Consider the following 25,306-nt stretch of genomic DNA (forward strand, 5'->3'; position numbering starts at 1 on the left):
CCAATCAAAGTGCAGATATTAGGAGGAGACGTATGAAGCTCGCTCGGGTCAACCCCTTTGCCTCCGTCATCTATCAACGCACCAATCACACCACCCGTACTCTCCCCCTACCAATAGGAAGCTAGAAATCACCATGCGTCGTTTTCTTTCACAAATAACATGGCAGACACTTTATCCTTTCAGAAAATACTTCGAATATTTTGACGAGTCAGAATATTCAACTCGCTTCTAAGTATTACGAGGTTACATTTTTTGCTTTGCAGCCGAGATAGACACCATGGTTATTGAATCATGGCACGAGCTCCTGCGCACTTCTGCACTGTCCCATGTCTGCATTCTGGCCTTGACAGTATTCGTGGCAGTCTATTATCTAATGTACACATTTCGCGAACACCAGGATTTCTCCAATATTCCTCCTGGTCCTAAACCATGGCCAATAGTTGGCAATATCGGGGGGTTTCTGGTTCCCAATTTCATCTGGAGGACGTTTGGAGGCCGGGGAGAGGAGAACGTCCCAAAGTCAAAGACACGAACTGTAATATCGCCTCAAGTTATTATCACGGAACAAGCTAAAGTTTACGGTAACATCTACAGCATGTGGGTAGGGAGTCAGCTGGTAGTAGTACTGAACGGATATGAAGTTGTCAGGGATGCCCTCTCAAACCGGGCAGATGTGTTCTCCGACAGACCAGAGATTCCCACCGTTACCATCATGACAAAGCGGAAAGGTAAGTGCTGATTCTAGACACAACCTGTGCGTAATAACGCATGAAAGCATAATAGTCAATACATTTTGGAGAGGTCGACTTTTACTCATCGTATGAGCGGTCTTGGATGAGCGTTTTGCTCAGTGAATATTATATTGTTCTATAAAACAAAAAATAATTTGATGCTGGATAGTAAACAATGCTGGAAAAGCCATTGTGCAAACGAACTTCCAGAAGTAATCATGTAATGGAAAAATTAAAACGCCTTCATTGTTTTATGGCTCATGCATGGTAAGAATAAAAAATGTTTTAAAAACGACGTTGCGGCTACAACAGCCTTCATCGGGGTGACAAAGAATAGTGGTGGACAAACAGGTGTATATCCCAACTCTCACAGAAAGTGACTCACTTCATTACCATATGTAAATGTTAAAGTAAAAAAAAAACTTTGGGAAAAGACACATTCAAGATACAAAGATAAACATGGCATAACAACAATACAACACCACAAAATAAATGCAATATCATAAAAGGAAAAAACTAACTGAACACATGAGCTCATGTTACCAAACTTAAGAAGGGAGAACCAAAAAATAAACCACATATCTTTTACAGGAAGGGAAAATAATCAATTTCCTCATTTAGACCTGACAATACAGTGGCCCTTAGTTTAAAGATCCAGAACGTTCCACATTTTAGGAGGCGTTTGAGACGTTAGCAGTCCTTATAGCACAGACATGTTCAGACACCCTGTCCTTGAGCCTTCTCTTAGTATGTCCTATGTAAAAGTAAGTCCTATGTAAAAGTACCCATATGGACACTCCAGCCTGTACAACACATAGTCAGCCCAAACTCTCTGAAGGCCATGGCCATTGAAGTGGTTCCCAGTTCTCGCAAAACATTCTGGATCTTTAAACTAAGGGCCACTGTATTGCCAGGTCTAAATGAGGAAATTGATTATTTTCCCTTCCTGTAAGAGATATGTGGTTTATTTTTTTGTTCCCCATTCTTATATTTGGTAACATGAGCTGATGTGTTCACAGTTAGTTTTTTCCTTTTATGATATTGCATTTATTTTGTGGTGTTGCATTCTTGTTCTGCCATGTTTATTTTGTTAATCTTCATATCTTGAATGTGTTTTTCCCCAAGTTTTTTTACTTGATCAATTACATACAGTATGGTAATGAAGTGAGTCACTTTCTGTGAGAGTTGGGATATACACCTGCTTGTCCACCACTATTCTCTGTCACCCTGATGAAGGCTGTTGTAGCTGCAACGCGTCAGTGATTTTTTATTCTTGCCATGCATAAGCCGTAAAACAATAAATGCTTTTTTTTTTTTTTACCACTACATGAGAGTGCCTTGATTACTTCTGGAAGTTTGTTTGCACAAAAGCTGTTCCGGCATTGTTTACTAACCAGCATCTACTTCTTTTTGTTTGATAGTATTTCATCCCATGATCAAAGAGCACTTCATGGATGAACTATAAACCGAAGAAGCCCTCCTCTCCTGTGTCCCTGTTCTATTATTATATTATATTATTCTCATCAAAGGTCTTCCAAGCAGAAAAAAAAGATGAATTCTATTTTGCTCTGTAAATAATTACATATGTACTAGTGCGTAGTGAGGGCATTATTAGCCGACCTCTCCTCTTATAATTTCTCTGATCCTTAGGCATAGTTTTTGCACCTTATGGCCCAGTATGGAGAAGGCAGCGCAAGTTCTGCCACACCACGCTGCGGAACTTTGGCCTGGGCAAGTTGAGCCTGGAGCCCTGTATCCTTGAGGGGCTGGCTGTGGTCAAATCTGAGCTGCTGCGTCTCAGCGAGGAAGATACTGAGGGTTCTGGAGTGGACCTGACTCCTCTGATAACTAACTCTGTGTCCAACGTCATCTCCTACATCGCCCTGGGCCAGCGCTTCCACCACGCTGACCGGGAGTTTGGCGCCCTGCTGGACCTGATGGCCCGCGGCCTAGAGATCATCGCCAACAGGTAGGCTAGAGGTTAGAGAGGCAGATCAGTAGCCGGCAGGTTGGCTTGTTCAAACCCCAGCCGGGCGTAAGAAGTGGGAACTGAACTGGTAACTGGAGGGCTGCTGGTCACTGATGTCAAGTAGCATTTCCTGTGTGCCATTAAGCACTTAACACATTTCAGTTTCTCTCAAAAAACAGGAAGTAACTTATCTATCCTATTCTAACAGTGCAGCGGTCCTCATCAATGTCTTCCCCCTGCTCTACTACCTGCCCTTCGGTGTCTTCAGAGAGGTACGGCAAGTGGAAAGGGACATCACTGCCTTCCTGAAGCAGATCATCACCAAGCACAGGGAGACGTTAGACCCAGCCAACCCCAGAGATCTCATAGACATGTACCTGGTAGAGATGCTGGCCCAGGAGGCCGCTGGGGAGACGGACAGTAGCTTCTCAGAGGACTATCTGTTCTACATCATAGGAGACCTCTTCATCGCTGGTACTGATACCACCACCAACACAGTGCTGTGGATGATGCTCTACATGGTCGTGTATCCAGATATCCAAGGTACTACATCATCAAACAGGGTTCCTGAAATACAGAAAGAGGGGTGTGGAGGACCAATTCAATGTAACCTAAAGAGAACTCCTTGTTGTAACATGATGATGCAGTACAGTACCCAATCATTATGCTATGTGTAACTTATCCAGTGTCCCGTTTCCCAATGCTCTTGTTGCTTTGTAATAATGTTTCCCATGTCATTTGTACCCGTTTACACCACAGAGAGGGTGCAGGCGGAGATCGATGCGGTGGTGGGCCCAGACAGGGTCCCGTCTCTCACTGATAAAGGCAGCCTGCCGTTCACAGAGGCCACCATCATGGAGGTGCAGAGGATGACTGTGGTGGTCCCCCTGGCCATCCCTCACATGGCCTCAGAGACCACAGGTGAGGAGAGAGAAACCGTAGCGATAGAATCCCATACTAGTCATTCTAATTCTATGGTAGAACCTGACTCTTCCGTTATGCACAGTCAGATCAATAAAGTTGTATTGAATTGCTTTCTCAACAACTTGGTCAGTTCCACCAGACTAACACTACAACAGGGACTAGGCTGCTGCAGCAGAAACAGAGGAAAGTACAACCCTTTTACTATGGTTCTTCTGTTGTTGTCTTGCAGAGTTCCGTGGCTATACAATCCCTAAGGGCACAGTGATCATCCCCAACCTGTGGTCTGTCCATAGGGATTCCACTGTGTGGGAGGAGCCAGACGACTTCAACCCCTCTCGTTTCCTAGACGACCAGGGGAAGCTCCTGAGGAAGGAGTGGTTCATACCGTTCGGAATAGGTAGGTCATAAGGAAGTCTCTCGACAGACGTATGTGTGTGTCCTATTAGAGACGTGCTCTACAACTGGCAAACTGAGTGTAGTCACACGGTATACACTGAGAATGAAGCATTTCTACTGTGGACATTAACAGTTAGGCTACTGTAAAATCCACAGAAACAAGTTTTAAAAGGTTAATTCACACTCTCTCTGGGTTATTGAAGTCCCACAATACCCCCTGCATGACTATGGAGCAGTTAGGCCACGACTGAACATTTTAATAATTTTATTTCACAATTTTACTGGATTATTGGCATGCATGTAGTATGACCATGAGTTTTTTATTTTGTTAATTTTTATTGAACCTTCATTTAACTAGGCAAGTCAGTTGAGAACAAATTCTTATTTACAATGACGACTTAATGTGTATCTTTACAGTGTTCTTTTCCCTCTTTCTCAGGACGCAGGGTGTGTATGGGCGAGCAGCTGGCTAAGATGGAGCTGTTCCTGATGTTCACCAGCCTGCTGCAGGCCTTCAGTTTCAGACTGCCCCAGGGGCTGCCCCCTCCTCCCATGCACGGGCGCTTTGGCCTCACCCTGGCCCCCTGCCCATACACTGTGACTGTGAGGCCCCGGCGGTGAGGCCACCAGACAGACTACGATCCCTGGTACCGTAATTAAGCCATAAGGCACAAGAGGCAGTGGTGTATCATGAATACAGTCACAGGTAAATGACGTTGTTCGGGCCGACGCGATATCCTTATTGCTTTTATAAAACTATTACCAACATATTAAAATAACAATTAATTACATATTTTCATGAAAACTTTATTTTGATAATTCAATTCATTCCATTTAATTCTTCCATCAGAAGATATAGTCCAGACAAAAATCTGGTTGTTAGTTCTTTTGGTCATGTTGCTACAGATGCCACCCAGTCTTTAATTATTTTTGCATAGTTGCTATGCAAAAGTACTGGTAGTCCGTTCTAAACAACATTGGTGCTATGCAGGGGGACCATGTCTGTTACCTCGGCCCTATGTTACCTCGGCCCTATGTTCCCTCAGCCCTATGTTACCTCGGCCCTATGTTCCCTCAGCCCTATGTTACCTCGGCCCTATGTTCCCTCAGCCCTATGTTACCTCGGCCCTATGTTCCCTCAGCCCTATGTTCCCTCAGCCCTATGTTCCCTCGGCCCTATGTTCCCTCGGCCCTATGTTCCCTCAGCCCTATGTTCCCTCAGCCCTATGTTCCCTCAGCCCTTTAAACCGGTCAAATTGGTGTAATTTGGAAATCTCCCTGGTCCCTAAACGCCTTTGCTCCGCGAGAGAAGCAGAAATTTAAGAGAAATCTTTACAAATGTCAACTACATTGTTGATGATGCAATGATCATTCTATCGATTTATGACATTTCTGATGAGCGAGGCTTTATTTAGTATTCTAGATGAGCACCAGGTAATGACAGAAGAGAAGCTGCATGTATCTAATTATAGACAAGTTTACTACCAAATAACCTACCAAATGTCCAAAATTATAAGCAGAAAAAGATCTAAATGAGCCATTCCTGAGTAGCGTGTGCTGGTAGCCTAAATTAGCATTTTGAAGTAATTGTTTGACAACCTGATGAAAACATCATGACTGGTTGTGTTTATGACACATTAAAAAGGTAGGCTAATACATTTAAAAAGTTAAATGACAAATCTTTTACTATTTGGCCAATAGAGATCCTATTAAATTAATAGGGATTCTATATGTAATTCTATGATTAGGCCCATAAAAAAAAGTGTTTGCAGACATAGGAGGTCCCCCTACCGAGAAGTGTGATGCCACTATGGTGTAATAAAAGTGTCTGCTAAATGACCAAAATGTTATGTGAACATGAACACTTGCAAAGCAAACTAGGTATTATTCTAATGATATCCGTCCCCAAACAAGGCCAAATGTAATTACAATACAAATTATTTGGGGCTGAGCTCATTAGAATAATTCCCAGTGTGCTTTGCAAGTGTTTATTTTTACCTTTACATTTTGGCCATTTAGCAGACACTCTTACTCAACTAAGGTAGATAAAACAACCACCGTTACTAAGAATTATGTTGTTGTTAAGGGGGCTACTTGCAAATGTGATGTGTATTTTAATTACTTTGCAAAAGTATTTTATAATTTATTTTGAAACATTGTTCTTTAGAGTATTTTGTAATTGTATTTTGTATTATATTTTGTAACTTTTGCCCATCCCTGTGAATTAGTAAATAAGCACCATCAATAACAGATCAGATGCATGTTTATTGTAATATCGTTTTTGTACCTTGCAAAAACCAATAAACCATCAAAAAAACGATGTTCATTGTCTGTGGTAGGTTTTCCCTGTTTCAAAAACTTTCAAAACTAGCAGCACATTTGACAACTCCTGTTCTAAACTCAAGTTGACTTTGTGGGTGTGTCACAGCACATGCCACTCAAAGTTGTCTGAGCAAATGAATCCCGTTAATGTTAAAATAGTAAGAGTATAAGCGTGTTCAAACATTCTCTACATATAACTTAGTCATTGTCTTAACTCTTTCCAAGGGGTGACAACATTCAGTGGAGGTGCTGAAGATGCAAATCCAAATATGAGTACTCGAGGTCCATGACCATGTGCATCCCCCAGAAGTGGGAATGGTGAGCACAACCCCATCCTGACAAAGTGTTACAGCAGAGGTGAGGTGGGATCTGACTGGACCAATAAACCAGGTTTACAATGCGGAATGTGTTTGACTGGGCCGGCAGGGAGGTGGTGTGGCCACCAAAAGCCTCAGATCAATCAAGTCCATCAGATCAATCATGCAAAGAGCCAGGTCTGAAGCGATGCCACCCATTCCACTGTGGAAGAAGTGGTGATCGAAGGCCAATGGGCTGAAACATGGGCCCAAGAACGATTTTTGTTACACACCGACAATGACTGGGGAATAATGGTGTTTGCAACGAATGAAAACCTGACAGAGCTGCAACGTTGCAGAACAGTCTACATAGATGGTACCTTTAAAAGTTGTCCTCGACCCTACAGAAACATTTTAACCAAACTGGGGAGCCATCGTGGTTTTGTAGTACATGTGCTGATGGAGCAATGCACCATTAGACACTACAGGCAAGTGTTCCAAGCTATCAGAGCAGCCATCAGGCGAGTGACCCACCACAGCTGGCGCCCTCAACTTGTGGTCTGCGACTTTGAAAACTTGTTGAAGACTGCACTGGAAACCGAGTTTCACCAAGCCACCGTCGGTAGCAGTTACTTCCATTTCAACCAAGCTCTATGGAAGAGGTTCCAACAGCTCGGATTGGCTGTTCCCTTTCAGCAGATCGTCACCTGGCTGAGGTCATCCGCAAGATCACGGCCCCGGGGTTACCTGCCTCTGGTCCAGATTAACTTTAGCACGCTTATTAATGACAGACGCACCTGGCAAGTTGTGAGACGCTACCCTGAGGTGTAGAACGTCATGTTTGCAAACGTTTTGTGTCCTGTTTGCTCTTTCTTTTAATGTTTTAATATTCTCTCTCTCTGTAGTTTACCACCGGACACTAAATGATGCAGTGCAAGTGCGCCATCCTCCTCTCTGGCTATTCATCTGTCACCTGACAGATTGTCAGTCACTGGCAGAGTGAAAAAACACAATGGCAGAGAGAGGTGAGGCACCTCCACCGAGGAAACGGAAGTGGAGGGATTTGGAGGCCCAACTTCTCAGACTGAAGGGACAATGTAATAATGGGGATAGAGACATTGAGTCCAACTGGAGAGCAGTCAGCCGCTGTGTCCTGGAAGCCATGTAGAGTCCTTTCCAGTGTGAACTGTATTGCATTAAAGACTGCATCCAGGTAATTTCGAGAATGTGTTCATTTCGCATTTTGAAACTGAAAGTGACTGGGAAGCTTTCAAAGTCAGGTGCCACTCAAATGTAAGTGTGTTAAAGTTCATCTGGACCAAACGGATACCAGTTTTGAAGAAAAAATGCAATGTTCCCTCAAAATATTAACATCATGACGATGTTGGTTATTACCTTTTTTTTCTTTTCTTTTTTTTTAAAAATCTGTTAACTTTGTTGGGGATGCCTATTGTTGTGTTATGCATAATTAAATTAGTTATTTGTTTATTTCATGATTTGTTGGTAATTTTTTTGATGCTCTCACCCAAAATTCTTTCATATAATATTCCTTTCCTGAAACAAATACTTCAGTCTACTGTTGTTTACAAAAACACAATAAACGTTTTTCTATTAGCATTTATGATAATGACGTTGATAGGTGATTTCGACTGGCTCAGAAAAAGTTGTCTCGTCTCGTCTGGGCACGGTTCACCCTATGTATGGTCCTACAGAGATCGAAATTCAAAAATGAAACATTGTTGCGGAGGTAGGACGGGCAGACAGCGAGGTTTATATTAACCCCCGCTGTACCAAATTAAATGCTATGCTGGAAGCAAGGGGAAATCATGTGCGAGTTGAGATAAATACAAGAGATGATTAGGACAGCAACATGAGCATGATATTATTATGGAGGCGCAGTGACCATTTTCAGATGAAACTGTTAGCAGGCATAGGTGTGTCTGTGACGGCCAATACAGCAAGGCTTGGAACGCTGCTCGTCCAATCAGCATCCAGGATCCAAACAACTAGATTTATAATTCTCGTGGCAGGGCACTCACTACTTGGATTCCAGTGATCATGAGGTTCTGTGACCCATAGAAAACTCATAGAACACTAATTGAACCCAAATAACACTATGAGGATTTTATTTGAAAGGGGAATGTGAGGAGATGCATCATGGATGGACTTGAAGTTGATTGTCAACAATAGCTGATTGTGATTTGTTGATTAGCACAGACCTGTTTTCAAAGAAGCCATGATGTTGATATTATTATAGGTTTCATCTTACTCATTAAGGGCTGCTTACTACCTTCTCACAAGAGCTGTCTCATTTGGAACCGTGCAGTGTTTATAGCTATTTAATTTCTTTATTTTGATGCTGAAAATGTGCACAGGGAATGTAAAAGTGTGTTAATGTAACATTTTGCAATTTTAAATGTTTTAACTGAACATTTTAACGGAACATTTTATTACAGCTTGGAATATCTATTAACTGTTTGAGGTTTTAGTTTAGGCCTTTCTGCGTTACGGAATAAACGAAAGGATTATGGGTGATTTATTTGCATTCAGGTTACCATAGTTATTTTGAAGAGAGCTGTCTATTGCATTATGGCAATAAAATAAATGAAATGATGATCTTGATTTGCTTTGATGCAACAGTTGCACACACTTCTTGTTTTCTCAGTAGAAAGTGCTATTGCATCCTATCAAACTACAATGTTATTATTGACTTATTCCTATATTAGAGCAATAGTAGGGATCTCTAATAAAACACGCCTCATCAAAACTGTGTGAAAGGTCGTGGAATGGGCTAAATAGTCACGTGACCACTGCCTACAACGACCTTCCACGCTGTCTGAGTGTCAGTCTGCCTGTACGTTCAGCCACAGCCAGCTCCTTTATTCTGGTGCGGTCCTCTCCCCCTTGAAAACCATGGCTTTCTTCACTCACCAAGTCATCAGAGGTCTCTCCTCTTCTGCAGTCCGAAATGCAGCGATCAAACACGTTACGATCATCGGGGGTGGTCAGATGGGTGCAGGTATCGCACAGGTGGCTAACTGTTAATGACAGAAGTTTGTTTGCTAACATTAGCTTGCAAGCTAGCTAGCTAGCTAGCTAGTTAGCTTGTAAGCTAACCAGCTATGTAGCTAACGTTGCAAGCCAGTTAAATATAGTAATGAAGTGCACGAACTTGCCGACTACTTGCTGGTTAGTTAACCGCTAGCTTGATATTAGCTAGCTGGATACCCACTTGAGAAGCCAACCAAGGCAATTCCCCTGATGCAGGGGAGGAGTTACACAACTTTGTATTATAAACAAATGGCAATGGGTTGTTCATCTCTGGGTAAGAAGTACAGTATGTATCACAAGCTGTCTCCGGTTGATCAGTGCAAAACAGATTGTGAAGATAGCTGCATGAGGTGGACTTTGGCCTATATCTACTGTAACTAGTTAGTTATATAAGGGATTTTGGTGCCTATCTGACATTTCCTCTGCATTCAACATCCTAATATCTTACTTTCGTGGCCCTTCAATTCAGGAGTTGTATCACCAAAGTGACTTTTTGACAATCAAACCTGGAACACCAGTCCCACCCACTCGTGACTGACTCACACTTGTGTCCCCCCTTTCTAATAGGTTGCTGCTACAACGGGCCATTCGGTGGTACTAGTTGACACAAATGAGGAAATCCTGAATAAATCCGCCAAGGGAATAGAGGGCAGCCTGAAGAGGGTGGTCAAGAAGAAGTTTGCTGACAAGCCAGAAGTTGGTCACTAATATGTTAATGTTGCTGTTTCCAATGAGGAAATGTTGGAAGAACCACATTTTAATAACACCATTGATTCAAACAGGGTTTTGACCGTCATCATGTACGTTTCAGGCAGGAGCAGAGTTTATCGCGAAGGTGATGGCCAACGTGTCGATATCGACAGACGCGGTGTCTGTGGTGGGGAGTACAGACTTGGTGCTGGAGGCCATCGTGGAGAACCTCAAGATCAAACAGGGCCTCTTTGGTGCTCTGGACAAAGTGGCACCAGCGTAAGTATGACCGACTAGGGCTTGAACCTGTGTCTCCTACACGCCACAAGACTGTCTTATCCCACTGAGCTAAATCCTAGGCATTAGCTTGTGGGTCCAACCCACGTCTTTGGTCTCAAGGTTACTCACCAAGCGAGCGTGAATCCAAACCATCCCTGCTAGACTACATAAGCACTGTTCTGTCTCCACTGCCTGCGACTTGAAATCTCCATTATTTTTAGTTTATGTAAATTCTGGGTTGCCATTTTGAATATTTAGCCTAAATATCAAAATTCCTTTATCTGCATTTGAGCTTTTTTTCTATACTTACTATAAAGCTATGCTGGTATCCTTGAAATGTGCTTAAAATACACTATTTCAAGACTATTCTAATTAAAATAAAATATTTCAAAGGGAAAGGCGTTGTGTAGCCCACTAATTGATGTTACTAATTGGGGTGTACCTCATGGGAGTTGCTTGCTGCTTATTGCCTGATGTGTTTGGTTCCTCTAAGACACACCATTTTCGCCAGCAACACGTCCTCTCTGCCCATCACCGACATAGCCAGCTCCACCAGCAGGCTGGATAGATTTGGAGGGCTGCACTTCTTCAACCCCGTCCCCATGATGAAGCTGGTAGAGGTAAGGATCAACAGTACGGTGTACATTTTAGGACATCCCTCCCTATCATAAGTCTCTATATAGTCTCCCTCTATGTCATGATGGAGATGTTTAAATTAGAAACATATGTATCAGCAAGATTCAATTGAAAGATGTTGAGTTGTTTACATGTCCTCTTCAGGTGATTGGAACATCAGCCACAAGCCAGGAGACCTTCGATTCCCTCCTCGCCTTCAGCAAAGCACTGGGAAAGACACCAGTGTCCTGCAAAGTAAGATCCTCGCTTCTTTTAATACATATAAAGTATTTCGCTAGTATGGTACAACCTTAAAGATAATACAGTCACATACCATATTGCACCATACATTATGTTCATCATCTGCAGTTATAAACGGTTCACTAACATCACTACGTTCTGTTCATCTTCAGGACACTCCTGGGTTCATTGTGAACCGCCTGCTGGTGCCCTACATGATGGAAGCCATCAGGTTACATGAGAGAGGTACACCACCCCTGCATGACTGAAAGATATATTCAAACTGATTGCCTGTATATTAATCAAAATAGCATCAGAGCCAAGAGGGATGTGACAAATGGTTGTGTATGAACATCTATGGTTAAAAAAAAACTGTGCTCTGTATATGAAACCATTATGTCACCCTTCATTCAAAATCAATGGCTGAGTTTGTGTGCTCTTCTCGTCAGGCCACGGGTCAAAGGAGGACATTGATATTGCCATGAAGCTGGGCGCTGGGTATCCCATGGGGCCCTTTGAGCTGCTGGACTACGTAGGACTGGACACAGCTAAATTCATAATTGACGGTGAGTGTTGGGCTGCTTCACAAGTGTGTTCCTATTACAGACTACAATCCCAGTTAAGAGGACTATATTAGCAGCTAGGGATAGGGCCAATAGAAAGAACTGCAGTTCATATGGCACAGAGGAGGAGCACTGTTTTGGTTATAGATGTTGAGATGGACGAGAGGTGCCGGTGGTCTTTGAAAATTGTGATAAATATTTGAACAAACAAAATGAAGCAGATGCAGGAAGTGTGAAACCTGCAAAAATTCAAATGAAATGTTTTTGTGATGATTACTTGATTCCAGGCTGGGTTGAGAAGGATCCCGACAACCCTCTGATGCAGCCCAGTGAGATGCTGAACAAGCTGGTGGCTGATGGCAAGTTCGGCAAGAAGACCGGAGAGGGCTTCTACAAGTACAAGTAACCCCGCCCCAGCATCAACACTAGCTGGAGCCTGTTCATTAAGGCACACCGTGACAAAATGTTTTGCAACAGGAAATGAAAATGAGCACTTCCTATTGGACAAGATCATGTAGTCCCTCCCATTACTGATAAGGGCATGAGTGATAGAGAAAACGCTGGTTCATCTTGACAACGCTAGAACAGAAATGCAGCTGGTACAAACCTCAGTGCCTTCCTGAAGAATGGTAGACTGGTATTATGAATTCAAATCCACTGTCTTTGACTGTATATTCTGAATGTCATCTTTACATGTGGTGGTTTGTAAGTAGTTTGTGGCATTAAACGGACTTTTCCAAATGCTTCCCATAGATTGTTCTATTCATACAGTTTCCCAGGGAAGGATGAACTCCAAGGCAACCTTCAACTATGTAACATACTGGTGTATAAACACTGCTCCAAAAAAATAAAGGGAACACTTAAACAACACAATGTAACTCCAAGTCAATCACACTTCTGTGAAATCAAACTGTCCACTTAGGAAGCAACACTGATTGACAATAAATGTCACATGCTGTTGTGCAAATGGAATAGACAACAGGTGGAAATTATAGGCAATTAGCAAGACACCCCCCAATAAAGGACTGGTTTTGCAGGTGGTGACCACAGACCACTTCTCAGTTCCTATGCTTCCTGGCTGATGTTTTGGTCACTTTTGAATGCTGGCGGTGCTTTCACTCTAGTGGTAGCATGAGTCGGAGTCTACAACCCACACAAGTGGCTCAGGTAGTGCAGCTCATCCAGGATGGCACATCAATGCGAGCTGTGGCAAGAAGGTTTGCTGTGTCTGTCAGCGTAGTGTCCAGAGCATGGAGGCGCTACCAGGAGACAGGCCAGTACATCAGGAGACGTGGAGGAGGCCGTAGGAGGGCAACAACCCAGCAGCAGGACTGCTACCTCCGCCTTTGTGCAAGGAGGAGCAGGAGGAGTACTGCCAGAGCCCTGCAAAATGACCTCCAGCAGGCCACAAATGTGCATTTGTCTGCTCAAACGGTCAGAAACAGACTCCATGAGGGTGGTATGAGGGCCCGACATCCACAGGTGGGGGTTGTGCTTACAGCCCAACACCGTGCAGGATGTTTGGCATTTGCCAGAGAACACCAAGATTGGCAAATTCGCCACTGGTGCCCTGTGCTCTTCACAGATGAAAGTAGGTTCACACTGAGCACGTGACAGACATGACAGAGTCTGGAGACGCCGTGGAGAACGTTCTGCTGCCTGCAACATCCTCCAGCATGACCGGTGTGGGGTGGCATTTCTTTGGGGGGCCGCACAGCCCTCCATGTGCTCGCCAGAGGTAGCCTGACTGCCATTAGGTACCGAGATGAGATCCTCAGACCCCTTGTGAGACCATATGCTGGTGAGGTTGGCCCTGGGTTCCTCCTAATGCAAGACAATGCTAGACCTCATGTGGCTGGAGTGTGTCAGCAGTTCCTGCAAGAGGAAGGCATTGATGCTATGGACTGGCCCGCCCGTTCCCCAGACCTGAATCCAATTGAGCACATCTGGGACATCATGTCTCGCTCCATCCACCAACGCCACGTTGCACCACAGACTGTCCAGGAGTTGGCGGATGCTTTAGTCCAGGTCTGGGAGGAGATCCCTCAGGAGACCATCCGCCACCTCATCAGGAGCATGCCCAGGCGTTGTAGGTAGGTCATACAGGCACGTGGAGGCCACACACACTACTGAGCCTCATTTTGACTTGTTTTAAGGACATTACATCAAAGTTGGATCAGCCTGTAGTGTGGTTTTCCACTTTAATTTTGAGGGTGACTCCAAATCCAGACCTCCATGGGTTGATACATTTGATTTCCATTGATAATTTTTGTGTGATTTTGTTGTCAGCACATTCAACTATGTAAAGAAAAAAATATTTAATAAGATTATTTCATTCATTCAGATCTAGGATGTGTTATTTTAGTGTTCCCTTTATTTTTTTGAGCAGTGTATTTGCCTCTGGACCTTTCAGCCAACACACACTGCCATTAATGTTAATGATACCCAGTGATGCATATGGGCAGTTTTAACCCCTGCCTGTTCAACCCCACTGTTAATTTCCAATATTGTTTCAAGAGTTCCTTTGATGTTATCCCTACTATTCAATTAGAAAAAAAAAAAAACATTACCCTCTTTATATCCCGACATTAAATTGATCATCTTGGAGGATGAGACATCACGTCTCACCTTTTTCCATGGATTTATTTTACAAGCAGCTTCAATACTCAAGATGTGGATTTCCCCTTTCGTTAGCATAGCCATAATACTGTATGAACGTAGCCTCAGTCAGTATGCTGCTGGAGTTTTAATTGGTCGGTTTTAGAGCCTTTTGAAGTTTCCCCTCAAGATTTGAATGTGAGTTATAGTCAATAATTCTGCTTGGTAGTTCTATGTAAGACCACTAAGTGGCAGTGTTGACAAATGCTGAATTTCTGGATATGAACCATATGATAGGCCTACTAATGATCACACACTACAAGATTATTGGGCTGGTTTCCTGGACAGAGATTTAGCTCTAGACTAAAAACAATGCTCAATGAAGAATCCCCATTCAAATAAGTGTTTAGCCCAAGACTAGGCTTAATCTCTGTCCAGGAAACCAGCTCTGTCAGTAAGGTATACCTTCTATCACATAATTCCGGTCGGGAGATCAAATGAGCCAATGCCTTTTTATTTTTCTTTAAAAAAACAAAACATGTTGAAACTGTTAATGTGACCACTTGGGAAGCAAAGTGCTTATACCAAGATGACAGTGATTCAAAATACGACAATGAATAAAAAATGAATCAAGTAATACTAAAAATAGAGCATAAAATCAATCAAATGTTACAGAAATGCTTGCATGGAATAAACAACATGGGCAAAAAGACCACACTATTAGCTACCAGATAGAGAAGAGACAAAAGTCCATCGTAATCAGGCTTGGGGTCAATTCAGGAAGTACACTGAAATTCTCCAACTTCTCTTCAATGCTTTCCAATGAGGAAAATGTCAAATTGCAATTGGAATTTGGTTTACTTTCTGAATTGACCCCAACCCTGATAGCAATAAAAGAAAAACACTGCCAAGTGCTGGGGTAAATATATATCTGCTTCATATGTCAGTTTAGAACAATAAAATATAGGCCTCTGAGCAACCACTTGCCTTTGTCCTAACGTTGCCTGCAAAAATACCAAGAAAAGTGACATATCCTGACAGTTTCTTTAAAAAGTACACATACTGAGCTTTATTTTACATCTGAGCAAGACTCGAGTCAAGGTCACTATTTGTTACAAATAGTATCAAAAGAAGCCTTAATTTTCATTTTTCTGCAAGACTCTAACAAGAAAAAAAATGGCTTTCCTGTGTTCAAAGCTTATTTTCATATATACCAGTATATATATATATAAAAAAATAAAAATAAAATAAACAATCACTGAAAATATACACCAAGAAATTTAAACCAAGTTCAAAATACAAAAAAGCATTCCATTAATTCCAACTCAAAAGTAAAAGCTATAATCATAAAACGTTGATCTTTTTTGCACCAACTGGTCGTTAATAAAAACAAAATGGAGGATAGGAGCCTTGAGAGGATGTTTCCTTGACAACCTGTGATTGACATCCCTCCATCTTCCTTGTGATAGTGCAGTCAGTCTAAAAGGTGGTGTGGGTCAGGCCGCAACCCAAACATGTGGTCTGAAATCCAGTGAGAGAGAGGAGAGGGGAGTGTTGAGGGTCGAACATAGTGGGCTGTACAAAGGAAAGGAACGGAGGTGGCAAATAACTTAGAAATAACTTAGAAACTGGTGTTTTGTGTGTTGGGGTATGTGTGGGGAGGTGTTAAGTGTGTTTGACAATGTGAAATCGCTGAACTGTTTTCAGTGCAGTGCCTTGGATTGAGATAAAGCTGCTTGTAAGAAAACAAAACCAAAAAACACGATACATTGGATTCATCTTTTTGTTCGATGTGAGGAGTGAGGGACTGGGGAGTGAGGGGGCTGGGGTGTTTGAATGCGGTTGGTTGATGGTCTTTAGTAGTGATTGTCTTGTTCAGTTCAGAGTCTCTACATCAGATAGGAGAGTCACTGCAGGAGAGGAGTGTAAAGTTAAGTTCGGGGGGGTGGTATTCCTCTGAGAACGGGAGTTGAGGCTTGGGGGTTGGGGATAAGGGGGAGGGTTCATGGAATCTAGCAGGCCTCCATCTCTAGCAGGAGGCCCATAGCTGCTGCCTTCGCTTTGCATGACGTGGAGAAAGTGTTCAGTTTTCCTCCTGAAGGACAGAGAGAGAAACATTGTCAGTTCAATGGGCAAAAACAGAGGGCCTAAACGTGTCCATAGTGACTGCTGTTATACGTCATTTGCAAGTGCTGACTGTCTTTTTCATACAAGTCAGAAACAGAGAGATGCAATGAACTCATAACCCATTCAAAAATCCCTCACTAACTAAAAAGGAGCTCAAACATGAAACCACAACACATTGCTGTCAACGTCATCTGAAATCAGACAGTCTCACACATCCCACATACAGTGACTGAGTGCTGCGTCCTCTGATGTATGTAACCTCACAATGCTAGCTCTGCCTCCTGTACAAACACTGGAGGAGTGAAGGAGCCCTACAGTTCTGCCGTCTTCAGAGAGCAGTAATGGCGTTGCCGACTGAACAGTAGGTCAAAAGGTTAGTGACAGGATGTGGGTTGGCTTTAGCTTTGATCTCTCTCTGACATCAGGTCACTGTGACCCAGCTGGCTCAATCTGCTCTGCCCCCCTCTCTGACTCACACCCTGATATCGTCTACCTACTGCTACCCCTCTCTCTCTGAACGCAACCAGCCATCTAGTTAGGCTATAGCTTTTTGTTGACATTTATGCTGCCACCGCTGTGTGTGGGCAGTGGAGAGGTAGAGAGAGTCTTCTCAGCCTGCTCGAGTCCACTTCACAGGGCCTTCTAAAAAGCCCCGCCGGCCACCATCCACCCGTCCATGCAAGGGAAATTGTTTGTCAAACCACAAAAGCGGTTTTGCTCAAAATACTGTTCTGTGGCGAACGTAGCTAACAGAGTTAGCTTCAGTTATTGACGGACAGGCGGTGTTGGTTATTTTTGAGCATCAAATGGAATCAGTGATCAAAGTCAGAGAGGGGGAAGAGATTCAGAGGTAGCTATCCGACCGGGTAGTGAGTGAAAGATGTGAGGAGAGAAAGATAGAAAATGTATTAGTGGAAGGACTGCTCCCTTGTGGTGAGGTCAGAGAAGTGTGTTTGTGGGTAGAGAAGTCAGCTGAGCCCTGCAACTCCACCCTGGTACCACACACACTCACGCTCTTCCCCCCCCAGATTGCTTTACCACACGTGGATGAAAGGGACGGAGGACGCCTTTTCCAGGGACGGCTGACCCTGAGCCTCCCGCACCAAGGAGAGGAGGGCCGCAGAGAGAGAGACAGAGCCTCTGTCGCTGTTCATTTACCTCCACTGCCCCCTTTTTATCCCAGGATCTGAGAGCCCAGCCCTCAGCCCTCAGCCCCAGCACCCTCTTCTCTTCCTGGGGAGCTTTTTCCTTCCCTCCCGGCCACAAGATGAAAAGCCCTGGCCTGGTCTTTCCGGTCTTGGGAAAAAGCCTGAGGGGCTTGGGGGGGGGGTGGGTGGTGGTGGGTCAGGAGGGGGCATCAGGCCAGGTCTTCATAGCAGACCCACCCGACACCAACACACAAACGCGGGATTCAGGAGCAACTTGACCCCTTCCCTGCCCCCTCCCCCTCTACCCACATCCTCTCCCCCCAGTTAGCACTCAGGAATGCCGGCTGGACTTCTTTGCAGGAAATGAAACGCTCCTCTGTTCCAGTGGAGGCCGGGTCCTGGCTCTGGCTCTCTCTCTCCTTGGCCCAGGGAGGGGATGGGAGGTGGGGGGAGCGACTGAGACCAACGGCGCCCAGGCTCTGGGTCTTTGAAGCGTGGGAGGTTAAGATAACTGGCACGGCCCCGCGTCTCACAATCGCCGCCTCCAACTTCCCGGGGCAAATCAAAGAGCCCGCAGCTGGGCCCGTCCCGCCTGCCTTACACTACTTCTTCCTCCTTCCCCTCCTCCTGTCCTCCCTCCTTCCCTGCACTGCAGCGGAACTCTGGGGTTTATTTTGGTGCCATTAAAAAGGAAAACACGGCCGACAAATTACTAAAAATAAGCCAACTGGAGCGAGGGGTCTCCAACCCAGGCAGGAGTGTAGACTTTACAATGGCAGAGGGAGAGGGAGAGTGGGGGTCTGGAGGAGGAGAGGAAAAAGAGAAAGAAAGAGTTCTGGGAGAGAGAGGAGAGGAGGAAATGCCAAATCAGCTGACTCAGTTGCCATGTCTGTCTCGACCACAGTCAGAAACCTAGACAGACAATGTTCTTATTTTATGAAATATGGGTTTAGTGGGTTCAGAGATCAACTCCAAATCACTGAAACACGGGAATTTGTACATCTAGACTGAAATGTTTTCCAAGATGGCATAAAAGCTGAAAATGAACCTGATATTTCTCTGCCAAATTATCTAAATGGTCAGAATCAAGTTAACAGCATTGGCTGGCTGGAAAGAAAAGGAATATATTCAAATCCAACCAGTGATGGAGACAATGCATTAAGTTCAGGAAACAAAGTCAGTCGATGGAAAAAAACAGAGATAGCCAACCTTTGCACTGACTATTGCTCCGTATTGGTGAGATATTCACCTTGCTGTGAAGAGTTTAACTATGGTTTTGTTTGGCGATGCCCTCTCGGGTCAGGCAGTCTCACTCTCTCTATAGAATTGTGACACTGCCACAACCGGCAACCCTCAGCTTGAGGAGGAAGAGGTAAAACCAAAGAAGAAAATGTATGTTTTAAACAAACGGCTTCATCCTTCCAGCACTTTCTCTGGCCGGGAGACAGAACATTAAAAGGAAAACCTAGAATAGTTACATCTGTAATTTCTAACCTCCAACCAAAAGTCAGGGTGGTTGTGTGGGAGAAACGTCGTTGTTGTTCTGTCTGGGCTGGGAACACTGACAATGGTATCATTGCTAACAGGGGGATGTTTGGGGGAATTTAGTTAAAACAGAACGAGGGAGAGGGGGATGAGAAGAAACGAGAAATGAAGATGAAGGGAAGTGGATAAAGGAGGTTTCTGTCTATGCAAGGCTAGAGGAAGGGAGAGGGGAAGGGTTTTGGTTGTGGGGAGAGGAATGGTAGGAGGTAAGGCTCCCCCCCCCCGAGCCACCAAAAGCCCAAACCTCAGGCATGTGCTGGTGAGACTGGGGTAAGGGGTGGAGTTGGGGGTCTGGCGGTAGGAGCCCCCTCTCCTTATCCCTCTACCCACATCTGATGCTCCGTCGCTGGGGGCCCGAGCCGCTGAAGTCTGGCCAAGCGCGGCGTGGTGTAGTGTGTGGTGTGCCCCCGCAGTACTGCACAGCTACAAAGCTGGAGCTGGGGGCTGGAGGCCAGGGCGGCACTATCAAAGGGCCCGCACAATGACTGTTCCCTGTGCTGCGGCATACTTCAAAGGAGCTCAACCGCCACTCACACTCACCATCGGATGGGAGGGAGGGAGGGAGGGGCAGGGGGAGAAAGCGAGAGAGAGTAGGAGGAAAAAAAAGAGGGAGAGAAGGGGGTTCCACCTACATCTACAATAGGAGCCACATTTTGTTCAGCAGCCACATCTCAAAACAGAGTTTCACGTTTATAAAAAAATAAAGAGAAAAATTATATCTTCCTGCGACCTCTCTCCCCTTCCTGTCTCTCCCCTCTGTTACCTGGGGGCCTTTCATGATCCAGAGATAACGACTCAGAAGGGGGGACGTTTTACAAGGCAGCCCACCCCCACCACCCCCTCAATCTGCAGCGTCTCAAGGAGCCACCGGGGAGAGACAGAGAAGGGGGGAGGGAAGGAGAAGGAGAGGAAGTAGAGAAGACATGATAAAACCTGGCAGGGAGGGAGAGGCTCTACCCTCATACGGTCGCTCCCTGCAGCTGGCCAGACCTCGGCACAATAGGCCAGTTACTCAACCAAAACAAACCCACAGACCCAGTCTAAACAGAAAGCCCCGCTATAGGTGATTCTCAGAGTCCCAAATGACACCCTATTCCCTTTATAGTGCACTACTTTTAGCCAGGGCCCATGGGGCTCTGTTCAAAAGTAGTGCACTGTATAGGGAATAGGGTGTCATTGGGGTTGCACATCTCAGTCTCACACATATAAACTAGAGCCCCCCAAGAAGTATCAAAGAGACCCCTTTTCTCTGAAGGAGGAGAGGCAAGAGATCAAGTCCAGGAGTTGACTAAAACGGTGTGTTAGACACCTGCATAGTTGAGCGTTTGACATTCCACTACTGCTACTACACCCCTGGAAGGACAGAAGTGCTGAGGTTGTCTATTTCTCCTTCACAGAGCTCTGCTGTGTGTGTGAGAGAGATTGAGAGAGAGGGGAGCAGACGTTTCCGTTTCTATTTCCTAACCCACAGTAACATTAGCCGGTGGCTGTCGCCCTGATTTATGCTAAGGCCACTCTTTTCTTCTTCTTTGTGAAGTGTAGTTTTAAAAAGAGGAGACAGGAGCTCCCTCTCCTCTCCTCTGCTGAGCTGAGACACTCAGAGCAAGACCCTGAGTGTTTCACAGCCCCCGAAACCATTCCAATTATCCCAGGTCACTAATAACGCTGTGGTGGTGGGGGGGTGTATGTCCTCCACCAAATCCAACCGGCTCTGGAAATGGAGGCAAGACTCTGAACCTTGCCTAATTGCAGCCGGAGAGTGCGGCTGGCTGCTTGAGAGAGAGGAACGACAGTTGGGAGAAAGAGAAGAGCGAGACCACTACAGCTCCTGCTAGAACAGCACTTTCTTTCATGCCGTGTGTGGATCCTGGGTATGTTCTCAGAATGCCTTCACCTCAACGCTCCGCACTGCACTAGTTCACCAGCTACTTACACAAACACACAATTTTTTAGGGCAGTTTAAAAAAATACATTCAAAACAGCCCCCCCCTCCCCCCTAAAGATGAACTACCTCGCACAAAAAAAAAAAAAAACAGGGGAATTTCAAGTTTGCTCTCACAGAAGTTTCCGGTTACCGGGTGGCAAGAAAAGAGCACGTTCATAAGAGTTGGACTGAGATGACTCAGTCAGTTCCAACGCTGGGGAGTTTTTATGAGTGTTTGTGACTCCTGGCCCACGCTGTTCGTCGGATTAAAAGGCCACCTATATTATTGGTCGTCTCCCTCCCTTTGGGACAAATGTAGATAGCCTTAAGGACATGTCCCGACCAGATACACATCTCAAAGGCCTGTGAAACAGACCGGCTTAGTCAGACAATGACACTAACAGAGGGAGGGAGAGAATGAGTCAGAGTGAAAAGTTCTGAGTGTCAGACAGAACAAATGAGTGTCAGCGAGAGAGGAAGAGCGAGAGAGAAAGCGTCAGAGAGCAAGAAGGAGGAAACACTAATTTCACAATGTCAAAAATAATAGCTAGATTCCCAGAGAGCTATTTAACTGCAAGGTAAGAGAACCAGCAGTGTGCCAGCAGTGTGCTGGGTCTGGTGTCTGACCCACTGGGGATAAACAATCCACTCCAAGAAATTAAACACTGTTGAACTGCTGCACTCTTTGGCGTGGCCTTTTCAGCCAGACATTTAAAATCAGTACACCACCGATATGCCAGAAGAGAAAACAAGGACGTTTTATTGATCCTTACCCTACTCTCCTTTAAAAGGGTATTCTGATTAATCACGCCCTGAAAATTAATGTGCAAACAATATCAACAAAAATAAAGAGGGAATGGATAGACGCACTCCATTACAAAACCCAGGTCTGATTTCTCGGGGTTGGGGGGGGGGGGGGGGGGCGGTCAAGAATCAATCAAGCGGAAAATCTTTGTCTGGTTCAGGGTTTGATTTCGTTATAAGATTTGCCAGAGAGCGAGAGACTTTAACTACTATTTGCACATTGTTGTTACAACACTGTGTATATATTTATATACAGTGAGGGAAAAAAGTATTTGAACCCCTGCTGATTTTGTACGTTTGCCCACTGACAAAGAAATGATCAGTCCATAATTTTAATGGTAGGTTTAATTGAACAGTGAGAGACAGAATAACAACAAAAAAATCCAGAAAAACACATGTAAAAAATGTTATAAATTGATTTGCATTTTAATGAGGGAAATAAGTATTTGACCCCCTCTCAATCAGAAAGATTTCTGGCTCCCATGTGTCTTTTATACAGGTAACGAGCTGAGATTAGGAGCACACTCTTAAAGGGAGTGCTCCTAATCTCAGCTTGTTACCTGTATAAAAGACACCTGTCCACAGAAGCAATCAATCAATCAGATTCCAAACTCTCCACCATGGCCAAGATCAAAGAGCTCTCCAAGGATGTCAGGGACAAGATTGTAGACCTACACAAGGCTGGAATGGGCTACAAGACCATCGCCAAGCAGCTTGGTGAGAAGGTGACAACAGTTGGTGCGATTATTCGCAAATGGAAGAAACACAAAATAACTGTCAATCTCCCTCGGGCTGGGGCTCCATGCAAAATCTCACCTCGTGGAGTTGCAATGATCATGAGAACGGTGAGGAATCAGCCCAGAACTACACGGGAGGATCTTGTCAATGATCTCAAGGTAGCTGGGACCATAGTCACCAAGAAAACAATTGGTAACACACTACGCCGTGAAGGACTGAAATCCTGCAGCGCCCGCAAGGTCCCCCTGCTCAAGAAAGCACATATACAGGGCCGTCTGAAGTTTGCCAATGAACATCTGAATGATTCAGAGGAGAACTGGGTGAAAGTGTTGTGGTCAGATGAGACCAAAATTGAGCTCTTTGGCATCAACTCAACTCGCCATGTTTGGAGGAGGAGGAATGCTGCCTATGACCCCAAGAACACCATCCCCACCGTCAAACATGTAGGTGGAAACATTATGCTTTGAGGGTGTTTTTCTGCTAACGGGACAGGACAACTTCACCGCATCAAAGGGATGATGGGACGGTGCCATGTACCGTCAAATCTTGGGTGAGAACCTCCTTCCCTCAGCCAGGGCATTGAAAATGGGTCTTCCAGCATGACAATGACCCAAAACACACGGCCAAGGCAACAAAGGAGTGGCTCAAGAAGAAGCACATTAAGGTCCTGGAGTGGCCTAGCCAGTCTCCAGACCTTAAGCCCATAGAAAATCTGTGGAGGGAGCTGAAGGTTCGAGTTGCCAAATGTCAGCCTCAAAACCTTAATGACTTGGAGAAGATCTGCAAAGAGGAGTGGAACAAAATCCCTCCTGAGATGTGTGCAAACCTGGTGGCCAACTACAAGAAACGTCTGACCTCTGTGATTGCCAACAAGGGTTTTGTCACCAAGTACTAAGTCATGTTTTGCAGAGGGGTCAAATACTTATTTCCCTCATTAAAATGCAAATCAATTTATAACATTTTTGACATGCGTTTTTCTGTCTCTCACTGTTCAAATAAACCTACCATTAAAAGTATAGACTGATCATGTCTTTGTCAGTGGGCAAACGTACAAAATCAGCAGGGGATCAAATACTTTTTTCCCCTCACTGTATACATACTATGAAATTTGAAATGTCTTTCTTCTTTTGGAACTTCTGAGTGTAATGTTTACTGTAAATATTTATTGTTTATTTCACTTTTGTTTACTATCTACTTCACTTGCTTTGGCAATGTTAACATACATTTCCCATGCCAATAAAGCCCTTAAATTGAATTGAGAGAGGGAGAGGATGCTATAAAAATGTGCACAGCAGGATGCTATAAGACTAACCTCAGACCGAGAGAGAGATATCTAATGGTAGAAAGATCTAATGGAGTGCATGCACTCATTTCAAAACTTGGTGACACTTTGGTACAAGAGCCCTACATGTTTGTCTGTTACTGTCGCTTGTCACAACTTACCTTTTCACAAAGAACAACCCCAACCAAATAAACCCCAGAACATTTGACTGATTACGTCGTGCTTTGTGTGTTATAGTGCTCGTACAGCACAGCAGGACCATCCACACTTCACACCAAACCGCCAACAAATCTCTATCAAACTATGTGATTTGACAGTGTTCTAGTGGAGCGTGGTGTTTCATAGCCTTCTGATCCCAGATGTAGTCTGGAAGGTCTAGTCTCCATTCAGTGTTGGTAGAACAGAAAACATGCAGACCATCTGGGCCTAGGCTGTATGCGTCCCAAATGGAAGCCTATTCCATATAGTGCACTACTTTTGACCAGTGCCCATAGGGGTATGGTTAAAAGTAGTGCACTATGTAGGGAATAGGGTGCCATTTGGGACGGAACCTCCCACTCCTCCAGGAATATCTGCTGCTATGAAGACGTCAGACTAGGAAAAAAAAGCTGTGTTTTTTTACGTTTTAGATAATGCAGAGCACTTTGTCCATTTTCGTGTTTGAGTTACATCTAATAAAGGGCATCAGTTTGAATTTAAGAAAGGACTCAACAACAATTTCTCAGCCATGCACTGCAACATTCACACAGTGGATTCAGATGATCATCTCACTAACCAGACAAAAGACTGCCATTGGAGTGCCCAGGTCAATATACACCCAGAACACAATCACACACATCTCACTCCTTGAGACTTAACACCATTGACACCACAGGAGGTTGGTGGCACCTTAATTAGGGAGGACGGGCTGGTGGTAACGGCTGGAGCGGAATGGTATCGAATACATCAAACATATGGTTTGAAGCCATTCCATTCACTCCGTTCCAGCCATTATTATGAGCCGTCCTCCCCTCAGCAGCCTCCACTGATTGACACAATGACCATGGTGAGTTTAGGGTGGACCC

General features: G+C 44.5%; 2 protein-coding genes across 3 annotated transcripts; both read left to right on the forward strand.

Annotated features, from left to right (window-relative positions):
• Positions 1–165: 165 nt before the first annotated feature.
• On the forward strand, positions 166–8,066 carry LOC311110006 (cytochrome P450 2U1-like). 2 transcript variants are annotated; one of them, XR_014610664.1, is made up of 7 exons: positions 166–728; positions 2,382–2,700; positions 2,909–3,243; positions 3,460–3,621; positions 3,854–4,021; positions 4,460–4,726; positions 7,544–8,066. XR_014610664.1 is itself a non-coding variant. In XM_084188521.1 (6 exons), the coding sequence occupies exons 1-6, from the start codon at positions 278–280 to the stop codon at positions 4,639–4,641; spliced, it is 1,617 nt and encodes a 538-aa protein (XP_084044647.1). In that variant the 5' UTR covers positions 166–277; the 3' UTR covers positions 4,642–6,341. The 2 variants fall into 2 exon arrangements, 1 of the variants encoding a protein (XP_084044647.1); XM_084188521.1 differs by lacking the exon at positions 7,544–8,066 and having other exon boundaries at positions 4,460–6,341.
• A 1,379-nt stretch (positions 8,067–9,445) lies between these two features.
• On the forward strand, positions 9,446–12,821 carry LOC311110008 (hydroxyacyl-coenzyme A dehydrogenase, mitochondrial-like). Its single transcript, XM_084188523.1, has 8 exons — positions 9,446–9,668; positions 10,257–10,385; positions 10,501–10,658; positions 11,152–11,278; positions 11,439–11,528; positions 11,687–11,759; positions 11,963–12,079; positions 12,364–12,821. The coding sequence occupies exons 1-8, from the start codon at positions 9,552–9,554 to the stop codon at positions 12,480–12,482; spliced, it is 930 nt and encodes a 309-aa protein (XP_084044649.1). The 5' UTR covers positions 9,446–9,551; the 3' UTR covers positions 12,483–12,821.
• Positions 12,822–25,306: the final 12,485 nt, after the last annotated feature.

This window comes from Coregonus lavaretus (assembly GCF_964263955.1).
Source record: "Coregonus lavaretus genome assembly, contig: SUPER_35_unloc_1, whole genome shotgun sequence".
Classification (NCBI taxonomy): Eukaryota; Metazoa; Chordata; class Actinopteri; order Salmoniformes; family Salmonidae; genus Coregonus; species Coregonus lavaretus.